Here is a 17633-nt window from a genome sequence, read left to right on the forward strand (position 1 = left end):
TCAGTGCGCATATATGTACACACAGTTGCACACAAATGATTTTCATCCATTGTGTTAAAGCCCTTTTGCACTTTTGTAGTGTTCAATGATGTTCTTTTATCTTTGTATCATCTTCTTTGCACCTTCAGAGGCTGCAATTGAGAATGTGAATTACTTTGTGTGTATGACATATGTTCTTACAGCATACAGTTAAGCATGTCCAATAGGCTGTTTGCATTTTCTGAGGGACTGTGGAAAATGTTATTGCAAATATTTTGTGGTTTTTAGCTGTTGTATACAAAAACAGTTTAAAACAAAAATTTTGAAATGATTGAGGATTTGCTGAATTTTGTCATAATCATGAACCATGTTGGGTTTTTTACAAACGTTGGTTTACATATGGAAGTATGATAGCGATCAACCACAAGCTACTTAACTTGCAAGCACTTCATTTTTTAAAAGAAATATTTTTTATTGATGACACTAAAGCAGAAATTCAAGTAGTTTCAAAAGACACCATTAGTATTAGTATACACCACTAGTTCAAAACAGTTTTAATGTTTTAATCTGGTCCTTTGCTTTCAAAAAGATTCCTGAACAGAATCTGGTGAAAAATTTTGTATAAGTTGGTCCTTGGGGCTTCATAGGCCTTTTTGGAGTGGAATTGTTTGATAAAATTAGTCATTACTTATAAGGTTTTCTCTACAGAGTAGCCATTTGGAGTAGCCTTTTCCTGCTTTGTTTTGTTTCAGCATGCCCCATTAATTGGTATTAAAATTTTAAACACATTTGAAAAAACAAATGCAAAATATGTGTATATAATGGACACAATGAAGATCTTAAGAAGAGTTCTGTGCAAGATTTGTATTGCAGTGCACATTGCAGTGTAAGATGTCATAGAATCAAGGACTGGCTTGTGTTGGAAGGCACCTTAAAGATTGCCAGGTTCTAAGCCCCCTACCATGGGTAGGAACATTTTCCAATAGACCAGGTTTCTCCAAGCCTCATCCAGCCTGGAATGCCAGGGATGGGGGATTCCCAGCTTCTCTAGGCAACCTGTTCCAGTGTCTGGCTACCCTCCCAGTAAGAAATTCTTCCTAATATCCGATCTAAACTTGCTCTCTTTCAGTTTAAAGCCATTCCGCCTTGTTCTGTCATTACATGGCCTTGTAAAAAGTTCCTCTCCTGGAGGCCCACTTTAGGTACTGAAAGGCTGCTCTAAGACTTCCCTGGAGCCATCTCTTCTCCAGGTTGACCAATTTCAGTTCTCCAAACCTTTCTTCATAGGGAGAGGTGCTCCATCCTTCTAATCCTCTTCGTGGCCTCCTCTGGACTGGTTCCAGCAGGTTCCTGTCCTTCTTGTGCTGGGTACTCCAGGAGGGGTCTCCCCAGAGCAGAGCAGATAGCAATGAAACTTACATGTCCACTTTACTATAGTTCTGATTTATTATTCGTCTATATGGACATAGCACATAGCATATTTGGAAATACAGTACAGAGGTTTCAATCTTCTGTTCATTTGTCTCCTGCTGACTCAGTAGGAAGTCTGGAGCATGATCTGACCCCAAAACTTACAAATGCAGGTGTTTCAAAATTATTCTTTTAATCTTATATTTATCAATATAGTGTAAATATAAGGCAGGGCTGCACTACATTGTGTCTTATATGTGTGTGTATGTGAATGCATGTGCACTTAAACAGATTTGGATGCTGTGGAGAAAATATTCAGGGTGAGACAAAGCAACTCCAGAATTAATGCTAGAGTATTTTTAAATCTTTTTTTTTTTTTTAAAATTTGCTTAGATGGACAAACCCAATTTTGAAAAAGGGTTACAGACGACGGTTGGAGCTCTCAGATATTTATCAAATCCCTTCTGCAGACTCTGCTGATAATCTTTCTGAAAAACTGGAAAGGTAAGAAAGGTTAATTAAATAAATTTGTTTCAGGAATAACAATGCAATTTTCATTACAAAGCTTTTGGATGAAATGTTTAAATAGTGTTGGGTACAAGCTGATTGCACACAGTTGTACTTTGGACATGACTGTGATCTCTGGTCCAGATGTACAACCTAGATGGTCTAAATTACTATGTACAGGTACCTGTGATATCTGCCATTGATCACAGAATCACAGAATATGCTGAGTTAGAATCTTGTGCTGTGACCACTTCCCTAGGGAGCCTGTTCCATTGACCAACCATCCTCCTCTGGGTGAAGAACCTTTTCCTAATATCCAACCTAAATCTCCCCTGACAGAACTTCAGGCCATTCCCTCAGGTCCTGTCACTGGTCACCACAGAACAGAGATCAGTGTCTGCCCCTCTTCTTCCCCTCATGAGGCAGTTGTAACTGCAATGAGGTCTCCCCTCAGTCTCCTCCAGGCTGAACAGACCAAGGGACCTCAGCCTCTCCTCACACAGCTTCCCCTCAAGGCCCTTCACCATCTTCATTGTCCTCCTTTATATCTTTCTTATATTGTTGTGCCCAAAACTGCCCACAATATTCCAAGTGAGGCTGCAGGAGTGCAGAGCAGAGCAGGACAATCCCCTCCTTTGCCCAGTTGATGATGCTGTGCCTGATGCACCCCAGGACACAGGTGGCCCTCCTGGCTGGATAGGCCAGGGCACTGCTGACTCAAACTTGCCATTGACCAGGACTCCCACGTCCCTTTCTGGAGCACTGCTTTCCAGTCTCTCATTCCCCAGTCTGTCCATGCATCCAGAGCTGCCCCATCCCAGGTGCAGAATCTGGCACTTTCCAATGTTGAACTTCATACGGTTGGTGATTGCCCTGCTCTCTGTGTTGTCAGGGCCTCTCTGCAGGGCCTCCCTGCCCTTGAAGGAGTCAACAGCTCCTCCCCGTTTTGTATTGTCTGTGAGCTTGCTCAGTACCCCCTCCTGTACGATGTCCAAGTCCTGTATGAGGATGTTGAAGGGCACAGGGCCAAGGATGGAGCCCTGTGGAACACCACTAGTGACAGGTCACCAGTCTGAGGTCACCCCATTCACTGTAACCCTTTGGGCCTGACTCATGAGCCAGTTGCTCACCCATCACATAAAGTATTTATCCAGCTGAGTGCTGGACATTTTGTACAGAAGGATCCTGTGACAGACAGTATCAAATCTGTGCTGAAATCCAAAGGGATTACATCAATTGGCTTCCCTTGGTCAGCTGGGTGGGGTTACCTTGTCATGAAAGGAAATCAGGTTTCCACTCCTGAAGCCATGCTGGCTGTAACCAGTCTTTCAGGTGTTTTTCAATACCTCCCAGAATAATCTTCTCCATAACTTTGCTGGGCACTGAAGTGAGACTGACAGGCCTGTATTTTCTGGGGTCCTCCTTCTTGCCCTTCTTGAAAACAGGGCCAGTGTTTTCTGGTCAGCTAGGACAGCTCCAGATTCCCAAGACTGCTAAAAAATTGAGAGAGATTTTGCTGACATCAGCCAGGTCTTTGAGGATTCTTGAATGAACCCCATTAGGCACCATAGATTTGTAGGGATTCAGCTGGAGCAACAGATCCTGCACAATTTCAGCAAGGCTAGACTCAGAGTATCAATGTTGGTTCACTGAAAAGGGAAACAGCAGAAATGTTCTTTCTTCCCCAAATAACCTTGTAAAACCTTGGTTTATTTTTTCTTCAATGAAATAACATTCTTAATTTCCTTTGATACCACTTTTGACAGACTAATTTTTTCTGCAGAAATCATACTCTGAGTTTCCTCATTTAGGTTTCCACTCTTCTTTACCCAGTTTCAGTGGGTCCTAATTTAGAAATTGTGCTTCACTTGTGACTAACTCTTACAACATAGGTGCTTAAGCCCATCCCTTCTTGTCCAATTGACATTGTAGCTTTCACTGATGTTCCAGGGCAGCTTACATCTGCACTGTTGTGCCAATCCAATCAATTTTAATTGCAGTGTGGCATAAGTATTCCAAACTATGGGAGATAAGACAGAGGTTAAAATGGAACTGATAAAGCAGCCTGATATCTTCGGCCTGATCAAGCAGAAACCATGGGAGAGACAGACAGAGATAACTGCTCCCTGGGGTAGAAGTGACCAAGAGACATGTTATGAAACTTTGTCATGATTATCAGGTAACTGATGTCCTGAAGAATATGTAACCAATGGGAAATTGTTACCAAAAATAGAATCCTATATAAGTACCCTACTATAAAACCATTTATAAATGCTTTGTATTCTCAATAAAAATCAGCTTCTGATCCAGTTCAGTTGTCCCTGTCTCTCCATGACCGATATCAACCAGTGGAATTTATAGAGAACGTTGGTATGCTAAATGTGTTCTGATAGTTTATAAATGAAATATTCTGTTTATCAAATATTCTGTTGAAAATTTGATAAAATAATTAGTTGAGGATATTCTCTGGAGTGTTCTAATCTGTGAATTGAATTTTGACAAAACACACATTCTCTGCATACAGCATTGCTTCTGGTCTACAATTTATTATTGAAAAGAAAGCTATTGTCCCAGCAACAAGGTTTAAAATAGTGCTGTGCAATAGAAAAGTCACATTTTTGATGCTTTGTTGGTGTGTTTTTGCAGATTGGAAGAGCTCCAAAACGTTTATTTGCCTATTATTGTACTCTGGTTTTAAGTACAGCAGGTTTCTTTAAAACATACAATGCGACCTTTTCATGAAGTAATTCCCTGCAGGGTGATGTATGACCGAGTATTTAAAACTACCAAATATGTGGCTGAACTGGGTTTGAACTTCTATTGATTTATCAAGTCCATGAAGGCCAGATTCTTGGGGTTTCTGCAAAGCTTTCTTTCCTTAGCCACCTATCTAAATCTCCGTGGATATATTTGAATGAATTGAAGTATGTCACAGCCATAGACTCAGGTATTTGCTCATGCAACTTAATAGTTCTGGTTTTGGTTTCTTTTCAGAGAATGGGACAGAGAGCTAGCAACTTCAGAGAAGAAACCCAAACTCATCAATGCTCTGCGACGATGCTTTTTCTGGAAATTTATGTTCTATGGAATAATTTTATATTTAGCGGTAAGAATTGTTCTCCTCTTCAGTAAGGTTTTAGTGTTCCTTACATAGATCCAAGTTTTAGGGACTGCTAAATTAATAGAGAGTATTTTGAATAGCTACATATTTTTCCTCTGTGAATTGCTTACAAAGGTAATAAATACAGAGATGTATTTTCATTAAAAAAGGAATTTTCTGATAATATCTTAATATAATTAAAAGATGCATAATAGTTTTAAAATGTCTCTAGTGCTTCTAGTGCTGTTAGTGCTCCCAAGTGTGTGATCAGGAGCTTGATGTGAAAGCCTGAACTGACTACGTTTATCACCTTTCCAACATGTTAGGTAGGATTACGTTGACTTACCAAATGCCACCTGTTTGTTTGACAATCCTATCACTGGGGTTAAGAACTGTGAAAATAATTTATTGCTAATGGTATTTCACTAGGTATGTGTAGCCAGACTGTAAATCTGAAAATTGCTGTTAAGCAATATGCAATTTAAATATGCGTTGCGGACAAATTTCTGTGACTTAGTAGTAAAAAAGAGAATGCATCACCTCTGTAAGGACGGGCAAGCAATCTGTGACTAAAAGGAAGCTGGGAGGTTATGCAGGGAGAAAACTGGGCGGGCTAAAGCCAAATTTAACAAATTTGAGCACTGTAGTTTACAATAGAAAAAGAAAAAAACCCAAAAAAACCAACAAAAAAACAAGTTGTTTCTATAAATTGGCAGCAAAAGGAAGGCTAAGGAGAGTTTCCATTCTTTGCTGGATGCAGGGAGTAGCATAGTGTCAGGAGGTACCCTTTGGGTACTGAGCCCTAAGTTGTCTTTGTCCAGGTAAGGCAGTTATCTGTCTGGGACAGGGCCTCTTGCTATGTAAGGAGCTGCATGGTAGCTGTTCTCTCTCTACTCCTTTGTCACTTTTGTCAGCTCTTCTTTGGGATGACACCTTGTATTTGCAGATCCCTACTCAATAGGGATGTCTCAATGTCTTTTATGTGTTCCTGTGATCTCACTACTGCCTTTAGATTTTTTTTTACTCACCAAGACAGCAACTCCTTATTCATGATAGGTTTGCTTTTAAAAAACCCCAACAAAATGGTTCTACAAATGCAGCTACCACGCACTGTAACAGCTCTTCCTGCAGAGTCTGCCAGCCAGAACCTTTGCACTAATGCATTCCTGCTAAAGTTAAGCAGTGTCCGAGGCACTGTTTAAGGATAAGCTTAAGCAGTGCCTCAGACACTGCTTTTGCAGGCACTCTTGAGGATAACACTCTTTCCCAAAGTTTAGGCAATGTGTGTGGGCATGCCTATGCAGAGTTGATTTCTACTTGTGCAATTTTTTAATGGAGTACAATTTTAGATGGGATGAGGACAGAACAAGATTGCATGATTTTTGAATCATATTCTTTGGTTGTGTGATTTTTTTAAAATTTCTTTAAGAAATCACAGATATGTGCAATTAAACATGTCATAAATGAACCTGCACCTTCCGCAATGAACATGGAAAGATTAAATCTTAGTTTAAATTCATGATTGCATTACCATTAGTGCTCATTTTATTTAAAGCAACTTCATTTTATTGAAAGAGGAATTGTAAAAAAACCAAATTGCTCCTAAAGCTGCTGGTGTTCTTTGCAGGCCTTGCTCAAGGAAATTAATGGGAGCTTTGCCATAAATTTGAAAGGGGACAGGATGTTGTGCCGTACTGGCATAGGTGTAACCAAGTTGTGTGTTCTTTTGAACTTCATTTTCCTTTCAGCTCTTTTCTTGTCTAATCTCTGAGCCACTTTCATGGCATCTTTCTTGGATTGCAGTTTAAAGTGTGCTGACATCCCTGCTGTTTGTGGAGTTGTCCTTTCAGCTGGCATCACAGCTTTGCTCTCATTAAGTCTAGCCTTTTTTCCAGATCTCCCATGTCCCTGATGCACTGTAGGTAATGATGTTATTGCAGGGTGGACACTTGTGCTCTGGCCCCCTAGAGTACTACATCTCCCCCTCATAAATAGTGTTATGTTAGGCATGTTGGGTTACTTCACTTAATGTATCTGCTCTCCTGCTGTTTGAAATGGTTTCCGTCCTTCACCCTGTTCAGAATATGAGTCTTACAATATAAAGAAAAGGTGTTATGGTGGTGAAACAAAAGTCTTGCTTTTTAGCTTGATAGCAATTAGCCAACTAGGTACTTTGCTGTGAGGATCAATTTGATTCTGTTTGTATTTTGGTCCTATATATATTGCCATGAAATTTATATTTCCACTCAGGCACAACAGCTGCTAACATTAGCTTAGAAGTGGTTTTAGTATCATATCCCAAGGGACCCTAATGAGGATTTCCTGAAGTTCTTGCATATGGGTCACGGGTGTGAGTGAGGAGGCAGGGAGGGAAGTGCTTCTTGGCCGTGTGCCAAAGAAGAGATGGGCATTATTGTCTTCAAATGCAGAGTGTTTCAACATATGGGGGATACACCTAACATAAAAGTTGCTGTTGCATAAGAATAATCACACCAGGTCAGATTAGCACAATATGCTGTGTCATAATCTCATTTCTCTTCATAATCTTTACTCTTTAATTAAGATTATTGTGAGGGGGACACTTATGGGTTTCTTGGTGGCCTATGATGAATGCAGAGTGGAGAATAAGGACAGGCAAAGGCAAAATATGAATCTTGAAAATGGAATTTTCTCTTGGGTGTACAAATTCCATTCTTTTTTTTAGGCAGGTTTTTAAAATCAGTTTATTCATATTTATATCAGTGGGTAATTTTGAATTTACAAATGGAGAAATGAAAACCAGGCAGTTGTGCATTGATTTGTATGTAGACTAGATAATTGGTAAGCAAGCTGATAAATCTCTATTGTAAACCAGTGGACTTTTATGCCCCATGAAATAGTGTATGACTTGGCTTGTTGCCAGCCACTATTCTAGTCTGTAAATCTTCTTTTTTCCCAGCAAGCTTGGAATGTATGCAATACATTTATAGTCACAACAAACACAGAAGCAGAACATGTAATTTTCACTGGAATAAAAGTAAACACACAAAAAAAATGTTGCTATTTTAAGCTGATATAGAAAAGCTTATCTTCGAATCTCCAAGAATATGAAAACACTATATTGTCCTTGAGAGGTGACTGTTTTGTATTTTATGAGTTTTGGGGAATCTTGGTTTGATGCTTTGGGATGCATATGGTCTAAGCACAGCTGTCTTGGGTCATGTGTTTTTAAATAAACACTCCTCCCTTTGCCCACTAATAACACTGAAGTCTTTGTCAAAGCTGGCTCCAGATACACAGCAGAGTGGGTAATTTGGGTAATGTAGCACGTGGTACAGGTATGCTGTTAAAGATGTAAAATTCTACCTCTTCTGTGGAAAAAGTGAGTAATCAAATCAGCTCCACCAATAGCAACATTCAAAAGGGATTACAGTCCAGGTTATAGAAGTACCTGTGATTGCTTTTGTATGAGAGAACCCAAAGGAGAAGGGGGAAAAAAAACAAAACTAAAGGGTTTTTTCCCAATCTACTTATCACAGTAGAACTTCAATTACAGCTGAACTTCACCACTTCCCTTCTGAGTCTCTATGGTGATCTGTGTGGTTTTCATCTGGAAGGCAGTACTGGCAACTTTTGGGCAGAATTTAACACATCTCTGTACAGAATAATTTAGTAATCTCTTGTTACTTTGGAAGTATCACGCGCTGTCTGCTGCAACACTACAGAAAGAAGAATAAGGAGATGCATGCAAGTTCTGAGCACTGTGTATTTTTAAACTGAGCATAACCGTGAAGCAAAGGGGCACATACTACTTCATGTCCCTCTGAAGCTCATGCAGTAGATAAAGCAAAAGGTTAACCACAGCACACAGGTGATATTTGCAGTTCTTGGAGAAAGACTGGGTAAGGAAAGGCAAGAGGCAGAGATGGAAAAAATGAGGTTAGAGGAGTGAAAGTATGAGAATGATGAGGCAGGGAGGGAAATGGAAGACAGAGGTGAGGTAACACTGATGGGGTTTATTACAAAGGAAAAGGAGTCTGAGGACAAATGTAATAGCAGACTAAGGTAAAGTCAGGCTTTAGCAAGTCATTTGGATACCTTGCAATTTAGTGGTTTGACCTTACCTCTTTCTCCTCTCCTACCCTGGTTTTCTATCCTGTTGCTCATCCCTGGATGGGGAGTGCTGGGGCCTCCAATGCTTTCTCTCTGGGACCTTTATTAAACTTTCTTCCCCTACCATTTACTTCCTCTCCTCCTGTTTTGTTACAAAACTGGATACAGTGTCTAGAATTGTTTAGTAGATGATCCAATTATTTAGACTTTTATTCTGTTCCAATTTCCATATACTTTTGGTTTTAGCTATATTCTCACTGTCTTGTGAGAATGGTAGGGTTCATTTTGGTAGTTCTGAGGCTTCCCTTGTCCTGTAAGTCCAGTAAAGTGCAGTGAGAACTGCTCCCTAGGGCCAAAACAGAGCTCCAGCCTGATAAACTAGATTCAGTCATATGATATGGCTAATCCATTACAACTCTGTAAAGTAAATGTGGAAGCTAATCTCAGTTGTCACTTTTGTAGAAAATGATTAAACAAAATTTACAAGCCAGATTTGCTTTGGTGCAATTGCAGAAGCATCACAGACTTAGACAGCAGTGAGTTGTCTGTTCTCCTGTGCAACTACTGCAACTTTCTGTGGTTTGCAGAGCAAACAGGCCTGACTTCCTCATTTAAGACACGAGACTTCAAATCTTGTTTGGTGGGACTTTGAATTGAAATGTTAACCATTTTGGAAAAAATGAACCAACTGCTGACCAAAATTACTTTTCTTGTTTCTCTCTACAGGAAGTCACCAAAGCTGTGCAGCCCCTTCTGCTGGGGAGAATAATAGCTTCCTATGACCCAGACAACTCTGATGAAAGATCCATAGCCTACTACCTGGGCATTGGCTTGTGCCTCCTCTTTGTTGTGAGAACACTGCTTATCCACCCTGCTATATTCAGTCTTCATCACATCGGAATGCAAATGAGGATAGCTATGTTTAGCTTGATTTATAAGAAGGTAATTGTTTCATGTACACCCAAAGCCAAGCTTCTGTCTGTATTCTATGTAACTTTTAGACTAGTTGGTTGAAAGATTGATAGTTTTGTTAAGGTACACAAAGTACACGGAAGGATAATGTGGCTAACAGTTTCTGACAGCTCTCAGTTTCCCAGTCCAAAGAATTTAATACCTGTCTACAGCTGGTTGGACTGAAATCAGCCTCTGTGAGTTCAGACGTGCTGCATATGTGGTGAGATGCTTTAATTGTTTTACCACTGTGCTCCTGTTAAAAATGTGTACTGCAGAGGAAGAAAAACATGCTGGTGGCCAAAGAATATCTTCAAAAGAGAATTAAAGGTGAAAACTTATACAAAAAATCTGTCATTGAAGGGATTAAGTTTGAATGATACTGTGTAACATTGTTATAGCATGAAAAGTCCGCAGATACTGACCCATCACATGCTCAAAAATACAAAGATTTAAAGTTTCTTTTTTTAAGAAATGCCCAAAGAAGATAATTTAAACAAACATGTTAGTTATTCTAGTATAAAGCTCACTGTGAAAGCATCTTTCAAAAATATTTTTCAGGAGAGGCAACAGTAGGAGATTTTTAAGGATGCACAGCAGCACACAGCATGTGTGCTTAATTAAAACTTGCATTTGCATATATATCTATATCCATAAAATATTCAACAGAAAAGAAGGACTAGGTCAATACATCAATATTTTTAAAGCAATTTAATGGTTATATTGAATTCAAGTGACATAAATAACAAGTTTAATGAGACTTTCCTTATAGCACAAACAAATAAGTGGATTATTACTTACACTGCTGCATAATTGGTTATTATTTTTATCTTTATTTATTGTGTTCTATGGAAATAAGTTAGATGACAATTTTCTGTGGTTTTGTTTTCTTTTACAGATCCTAAAGCTGTCAAGCAGAGTTCTAGATAAAATAAGTACTGGACAATTGGTCAGTCTTCTTTCCAACAACCTGAACAAGTTTGATGAGGTGCGTCATCGGTTGTTTAATTCACTTGATGATCCATCAAATACCAATGTCAAGCTGTTCATGACAGATATTGAGGAAGGAAGGAGCAGAAATGGAGAGCTGCCCTGAGTGCTCATTGTAGACAAAATACTCGTTCATTACCTTAAGGAAATATGTTAGCACATAGTCATAGAAACGCTCATTCTCATACTTTATCTCCTATGCTGATTAGAAGAGGAAACCTAAAAAGCAGTTACCTTATAAAAATGTGTTTGTTCTTCAGTCCAGTGAGACTAACTGTTGTTAAACAGTTTCATAGAACTTGCTGGTTCAACCCTTACATCCTACTTCCTGATGACTGTATCTTTTTACTAAGGTGATTCAGTCCATTTCTGTCATTGAACAAGCAGTGAGGTTTAACCTCCTGCTCCTATTATTACCCAGTCCACCAAAAAGGGATTGTTCATGTAAGACTGTTAGGAAGTCAGACATCTGCCTCAGAGAGTCTTCTGTAAAACTTCTTTTTGTTAGAGACTACAGCAAATCCCTGTTAATGCCTTTAGAAACTGGAAACTCCATGAACTTCTGTTCTTCAAGTGTGCTTAATTGGCCCTTTGGTAGGGTATGATTTGCCTCCCTTGAAAGACACAAGATCAGAGAGACTGTAGACACATGGCTGGAGCTTCAGGGTGCATTTATGAAGCACTGCAGGACTGTACAGAGCAGAGTCAGCTGGTGCTGCACAAGTTAGGACAAGTGCTCTGTCATTGCAGCAGTGCAGCTGCAGCAACACAGTCCCTGTGCACCTGATCCCAGGGTTCACTCCAAAATCTCCTGAATGGGAACTGCATTGAACTAGTTGTGTTCATACAACACTCATCTCTTCACCAAAGTAATACTTGCCTTCTATATCAGATTGAAACACTCAGAAGATTCTTACAAGTATTTTTTTTCATCTTACAGTGGTTGAAAAAGCCAGCATTGATGCCAAATTCCATTTACTTTTACAAAGCTGTGACTTTTCCTCATGCATATACATAACAAATAGACAGCTGCAGATTGAACTTTGCCTTAGAAAAATCAAAGCTTGGGCATGAAATGTATATGTATTGCTGCACTGTCATCATAATTAACACCCAGAATGCTATGTACTCAGGATCACCAGTTCTCCTTTATAAACTTGTTTTTCTACTGGAAATATTTGTACCACTCTTCACTGTATTTTTCAAAGTGTCACTTTATTGACTACTTCCTTTTCATGTAGTTTTCAGAGCGCACCTCTAATTTTCATTATTTTTATTCTACTGTGGCCTTCCATAGGGTCTTGCTCTGGCTCATTTTGTATGGATTGCACCATTACAAGTGGCACTGCTGATGGGATTGCTCTGGGATATGTTAGAAGCTTCTGCATTTTCTGGACTTGCTTTTCTAATAGTCATGGTCTTATTCCAAGCCTGGCTGGGACAAATGATGATGAAATACAGGTGACAAGAATGTTTTAAAATTTTTCAGTATATTTTCCTGAAACACATTGGTTTTAAGAAGTTTATACCACTTGATTAAGGGGCTCTGGTTAGGACATTACGTAGATTGAGTTCAAAGAGTGTTTTCTGTGTAGGGAAAGTTACAGACAAAATTTCTGTAGGAGCAGGTGTCTAAACTTAAAAATATTGAAAATCTAGCATGGAGCAAATAGTGTTAAAATTAGATTTAGCATTAAATCGAGAATTTTTACAATGAAAACTTCTTGTTCGTTACTTGATGCATTCTTTTTAGAGTTTGTATTTTCTCCATTTAAAACAATTATTGGATTTCTAATAATTTCTTCTATATTCTCCGTAATAATTCTGTTAAAGTAAACATTTTAAGCAGAGGCATATATAGAAGTTGTTTTGATGTGATATAATGGGATACAAGCTATCTATACAGGATGAAAAAGATGAAGATTGACCTACTGTCTTTTTACTTTGTAGGAATAAGAGAGCAGGAAAGATCAATGAGAGACTTGTCATCACTTCAGAAATAATTGAAAATATACAGTCAGTTAAAGCCTATTGTTGGGAAGATGCAATGGAAAAAATGATTGAAAACATCCGTGAGTAAGTGTACTCATTTATTACACAAATTTTTTATGTGCTCTGAAAAAAAAATTAGGTGTCTATGAACATCATCTGTGTTCATGTTAGTTAAGAAGTAAAGCAACATCTATTAATTCTCAATAAACTAACCATGCATTCCCACACTGCAGCTTGGGGTTTTTCCCAATTTTTTTTTAAGTTTACTATGGAGGTGAGATTTTTAAAAAAATTTTTTTTTGTTTACTTCCTCATTTGTATTAACGATATTTCAGTGGTTAGTTTGCGCAGGTAAAACAATTGTGGGATCTGTGTTTGTTTCTGGCCAGCCCTGTCCTCATCTTAAAATAAAAAGCCCTTTTGTGCCGGTTACTTAAGGCTTAACAGACGTCCCTATTCTGTGGTGGAGGAAACAATGCGAATCCTGTGCAGCCATTTTCTGAGAAATGCAATAAAGCTGGCTATAAAATTTGCATACAATCTGTGGAAGGAGTAAATTAGATCCATGTACTTATCCTGCACATTTACATTAACATTTATTGTCTGTAGATGGCCTTGTAGAAAGCTTATCTTCTCAATTAATATAAGGATTAACTGTAACTACCAGACCTGAAGGAGAAAGGAGGTAAAAGTTAGCTGAGACCTGTGAGAAGGAAGTCTTTGTTATGGGTAAGGAGTTCAGGGGAGAGGGAGGAGAAGTGACACATTTATTGATGGGTGACGCTGCATGAAAACTCTCCCATGTGTCCTCTGTGTTTGTTTAGTCTTTTACAGAGAAATAAAATTCTGTGCCAGGTGTGTGATTGGGAAAATAAAAGAAATATAAGTGTCATAGTATCATGTAAATAACAGACATAAAATTATATTGTCCCACAAACACCTTTTTGTTCAGCTGCTTTCTGAAAGACAATCCAGGGAAAGTGAAGTGTTCTTTACCATTAAAATTTGTAATTATTTACTATAAACAATCAGAGAAACTCAGTCTGAATCCAGGTCACGAGTGCTAGCTCAAGGATAGAACTAGTTTATTATTCCCCTGATGTCACTAGTCACATGTGTTGCTTTTAGGAAATTTGAGAGCACATCATGCTAGCAAATCCTCTGGAAATTAATGAAATAAATTGTAGTCCACAAACTGGTCACAGAAACCTGGAAGTTGGACTGTTATTTTATTAGCTATGTTTTCTATAATGATTTACAGTAAATTTTGTAATGCTGCAGTTACTGTATGATGCATAGATTTTTAAAAGACAAGAATGCAGGCAATATTACAAGATCAGAGTACTTCTATAAAGAGAGGCTGAGATAATTGGGATTATTCAGCCTGGAGAAGAGAAGGCACTGGGTAAACCTTATTATGGCCTTTCAGTACCTGAAGGGAGTCTACAAGCAATTTGTAGAGGGATGTTTTGCAAGGGTACATAGTGATAGGACAAAGGGGAATGGCTTTGAACTGAAGTAGGGTGGATTTATATTAGATATTAGGAAGCAATTCTTCCCTGTGAGGGTGTTGAGGCACTGGCAGAGGTTGCCAAGTAAAGCAGTGGATGCCCCATCCCTGGCAGTGCTCAAGGTCAGGCTGGATGTGGCTTGGAGCAGCCCGTTCTAGTGGAAAGTGTCCCTGGTTATGGCTGGAGGGTTGGAACTGGATGATCTTTAAGGTCCCTTCCAACCCAAACCATCTGATAATTCTATGATTCTTCCATAATTTTTTTAAGTCATCCAGCAGATCACTCAGTGAAGACATCACCAGAGCAAGTCAACCCAGGAATATCAGAGTTTCAATTGAATTTGGGTTGTGGAAGCAGCTCTGCAGGACCTCCCAGTCTTTTGGCTTGTTTAGCTGCTAGGAAACAAGACCTTGTGTTTGAAGCCATGTCTGTGTTTTAGCCACTGTGTTACAACTCAGTCATCACAAAACCATTTTGGCATGCTGGCATTTTCTGATACAAGCCAGTTTAATCTGCTTCAGAGACACCAAATGCTGGCTGTCTGCTCTGTACCCTCTTAATTCTGCACTGAACATAATTGTTCATAACAGGTGCCTGAATAAACATACCTGCGCTCTTATTGGCTGTGCAACGTATTCAGAGAAGTAAAAAACCACCCCACCAAACTGTTCCTGTGAATCATAGCATAGCCCAGGAGAAGCTGAAGGTTGGAAGTGTCTGCACTTTGCCAGCAGAGACGCATCTTTATATCAAGCAAAGGATCTCAAGCTTATGTATTAGTACTGGTTCCTGTAGCACCACTCCAAAACCAGGCCTACGCTGGTCTACACTCTGTATACGCACAAGGCTCGTAGGGTCGCTTACATCTCTTTTCAAAGACCCATGTTGCATCAGCAAGCCCTGTCCCAAGTAAGTGTGCTGTCTACAGAGCTTTCAAGTCTGTATTACAGACAGGGCCACCTCTGGGAAACTATTACTTGTGGCTGCATCAATCTGTAGCTGGTGCTTGGGATACTGAAAAAGATGTTAGTGCTTTCATTCTCTCTTTGGAGTAGGGCTGTGTTCTTCAGAACTGAGGGGTTTTTTGATAGCTTCTAGCCAGACATTTATGTGTGAATGGATGAGCACCAAGTCCCAAAATATTTTTTATCCTTATTTTGTGCTGCCACTGGCAGTTTCATGCAAGCTCTGGAGGGACTTACAAGGCCCTTTCTCCCAGGCAGTAATACTATCATGGTGGTGACTTGCACATCTGGCTACTTTATTCATACTTCTCTTGTGAAATACAGACTTAACAATAAATACAGACACTGGGTCAATATGAGAAGGCACATAAAGGTTGTGGTGCTCAGCCTTGCAACACCAGATATTGCCATCAGCAATGTGACTGCAAAATTCTGCGCTGTACTCCAGTGGTCAGCACTCACCCAGTGAATGGGCATCTTGGGGCTTGTACCATTTCTAGCCCCAGTTAATTCCTCTTGCAGGAGAGCAACTGCTCTGTCACTGCAGCAGAGGTGCTTCTGTCCAGGTAAAACTGAGCTGCAGGGCACCTGGGGGATGTGAACTGAACAGGATCAAAATGAGAGCAGTCAACAGAAATCTGCAGCACTGTGCTATCAACTCAGAAATTCACTTATATCCCCTGGATTATTTATCTTCTTATTTAATAGCTTGCTAGAAGATGTATGGACCTTGTGGAAACAGCTGGAAGTAATCACTGATTGCATTCCTGACTGCACAGGAGTCAGTAAGCCTCTCTGTAGAGTGAGCTTACTTGGAGAAAAGAGTGTGGAGAGCAGAGTCCCTGCCTTCCACCCCTTCAAACTGAGGTTAAGTGGCATCCTAATTCGCAGCCATTAGTAGCTTGCCATGCAAAAGAAGATGACCTTATAATCAGATTGTCTATTGTAAGGTTTTTCTAAGATAACATATAGTAAATCTTGCATTTCAAAGTATCTTTTTTCTATAGGAGTTATGCATCTAAATGAGCATGGGATGATGCTTCTGGGAGTACATCACATACCACAGTGTTAGATGTTTGAGGTTTGTTGTGCCAGGAATTGTAGAGGCTTGTGGTTTATTCAGTATGTAAATCATGACAGATTATTGTTACTTTGTCTGACATCTCTGAACATTGATGTCAAAATTTGACTCTAATGATATTTTAGGCCCAGAAATAGTTTGGAGTCTTACTTTTTAGTTGCAATTCTAGAAAAGAAGAAGGATGAGTGAACCTTTGAGTTAATTGTTATGCCAACACTTCCATCCAAAATATTTGTAAGTTGTAAACTTTGAAATCCTACACTAATTATTTGTACTTTTTCTTTTTTTTAACAGAACTGAACTGAAGCTTACCCGAAAAGCTGCTTATGTGAGATATTTCAACAGCTCAGCCTTCTTCTTCTCAGGCTTTTTTGTGGTGTTCTTGGCTGTGCTTCCGTATGCTGTGATTAAAGGAATTACTCTCCGAAAAATATTCACCACCATTTCCTTCTGCATTGTTCTTCGAATGACAGTGACCAGGCAGTTTCCCGGCTCTGTGCAGACCTGGTATGACTCTATTGGAGCAATAAACAAAATACAGGTACAGTGCATAGACTAAAATCTTCCCAAGTACGTAAGCTAATTCTTCATATCGTGTTATCTTGTCAGCTGATCAGCAAAAGCACACAGCCTCTATGCAGACTTTTTGAATATATTTTGCTTTGACTAAACACCATGAAGTGTCATTATAAATCTTGATATTGTTCCCCAGGCAGCATAACCACACAGGTCTCATGCTACCAGCTTGCTGCTTTTTTTTTTTTTTTTTTTCTTTAAACCATGACATTTAGTTAGTTATTCTCATTGCAGAACAAGAAACTTCATAAAATCATGACTCGTGGTGCTTAAGAGGTGTTTTTCCTTCAGAAAAGGAAGTTCAAAATTAGTACATGTTTTATATAGCGTGGCTTCCAGGAGCTGCAGTCACAGATCTTCTTTTTCTGGACATTTGTGCCAACAGCAGCAGGAAACTGTGCATTTTATGCAAATGTGCATCTCATTCATTATGAATAGTAAACATAATTAAGGTACCAGTCAAATAATTATTATCCACC

General features: G+C 39.2%; 1 protein-coding gene across 3 annotated transcripts in view; it reads left to right on the top strand.

Moving 5' to 3' along the window:
* The window catches only part of CFTR (CF transmembrane conductance regulator), a 94448-nt gene that overhangs the window by 11280 nt on the left and 65535 nt on the right, over nt 1–17633 (top strand). For all 3 annotated transcript variants that reach the window (XM_074539947.1, XM_074539945.1, XM_074539946.1), the window contains exons 2-8: nt 1783–1893; nt 4891–5002; nt 9815–10030; nt 10938–11027; nt 12327–12490; nt 12980–13105; nt 16873–17119. In XM_074539947.1, coding sequence (XP_074396048.1) covers nt 4973–5002; nt 9815–10030; nt 10938–11027; nt 12327–12490; nt 12980–13105; nt 16873–17119 — 873 coding nt within the window. In that variant the 5' untranslated portion in view covers nt 1783–1893; nt 4891–4972. The remainder of the gene's footprint in view (nt 1–1782; nt 1894–4890; nt 5003–9814; nt 10031–10937; nt 11028–12326; nt 12491–12979; nt 13106–16872; nt 17120–17633) is intronic.

Source organism: Zonotrichia albicollis, chromosome 4, assembly GCF_047830755.1.
Source record: "Zonotrichia albicollis isolate bZonAlb1 chromosome 4, bZonAlb1.hap1, whole genome shotgun sequence".
Lineage (NCBI taxonomy): Eukaryota > Metazoa > Chordata > Aves > Passeriformes > Passerellidae > Zonotrichia > Zonotrichia albicollis.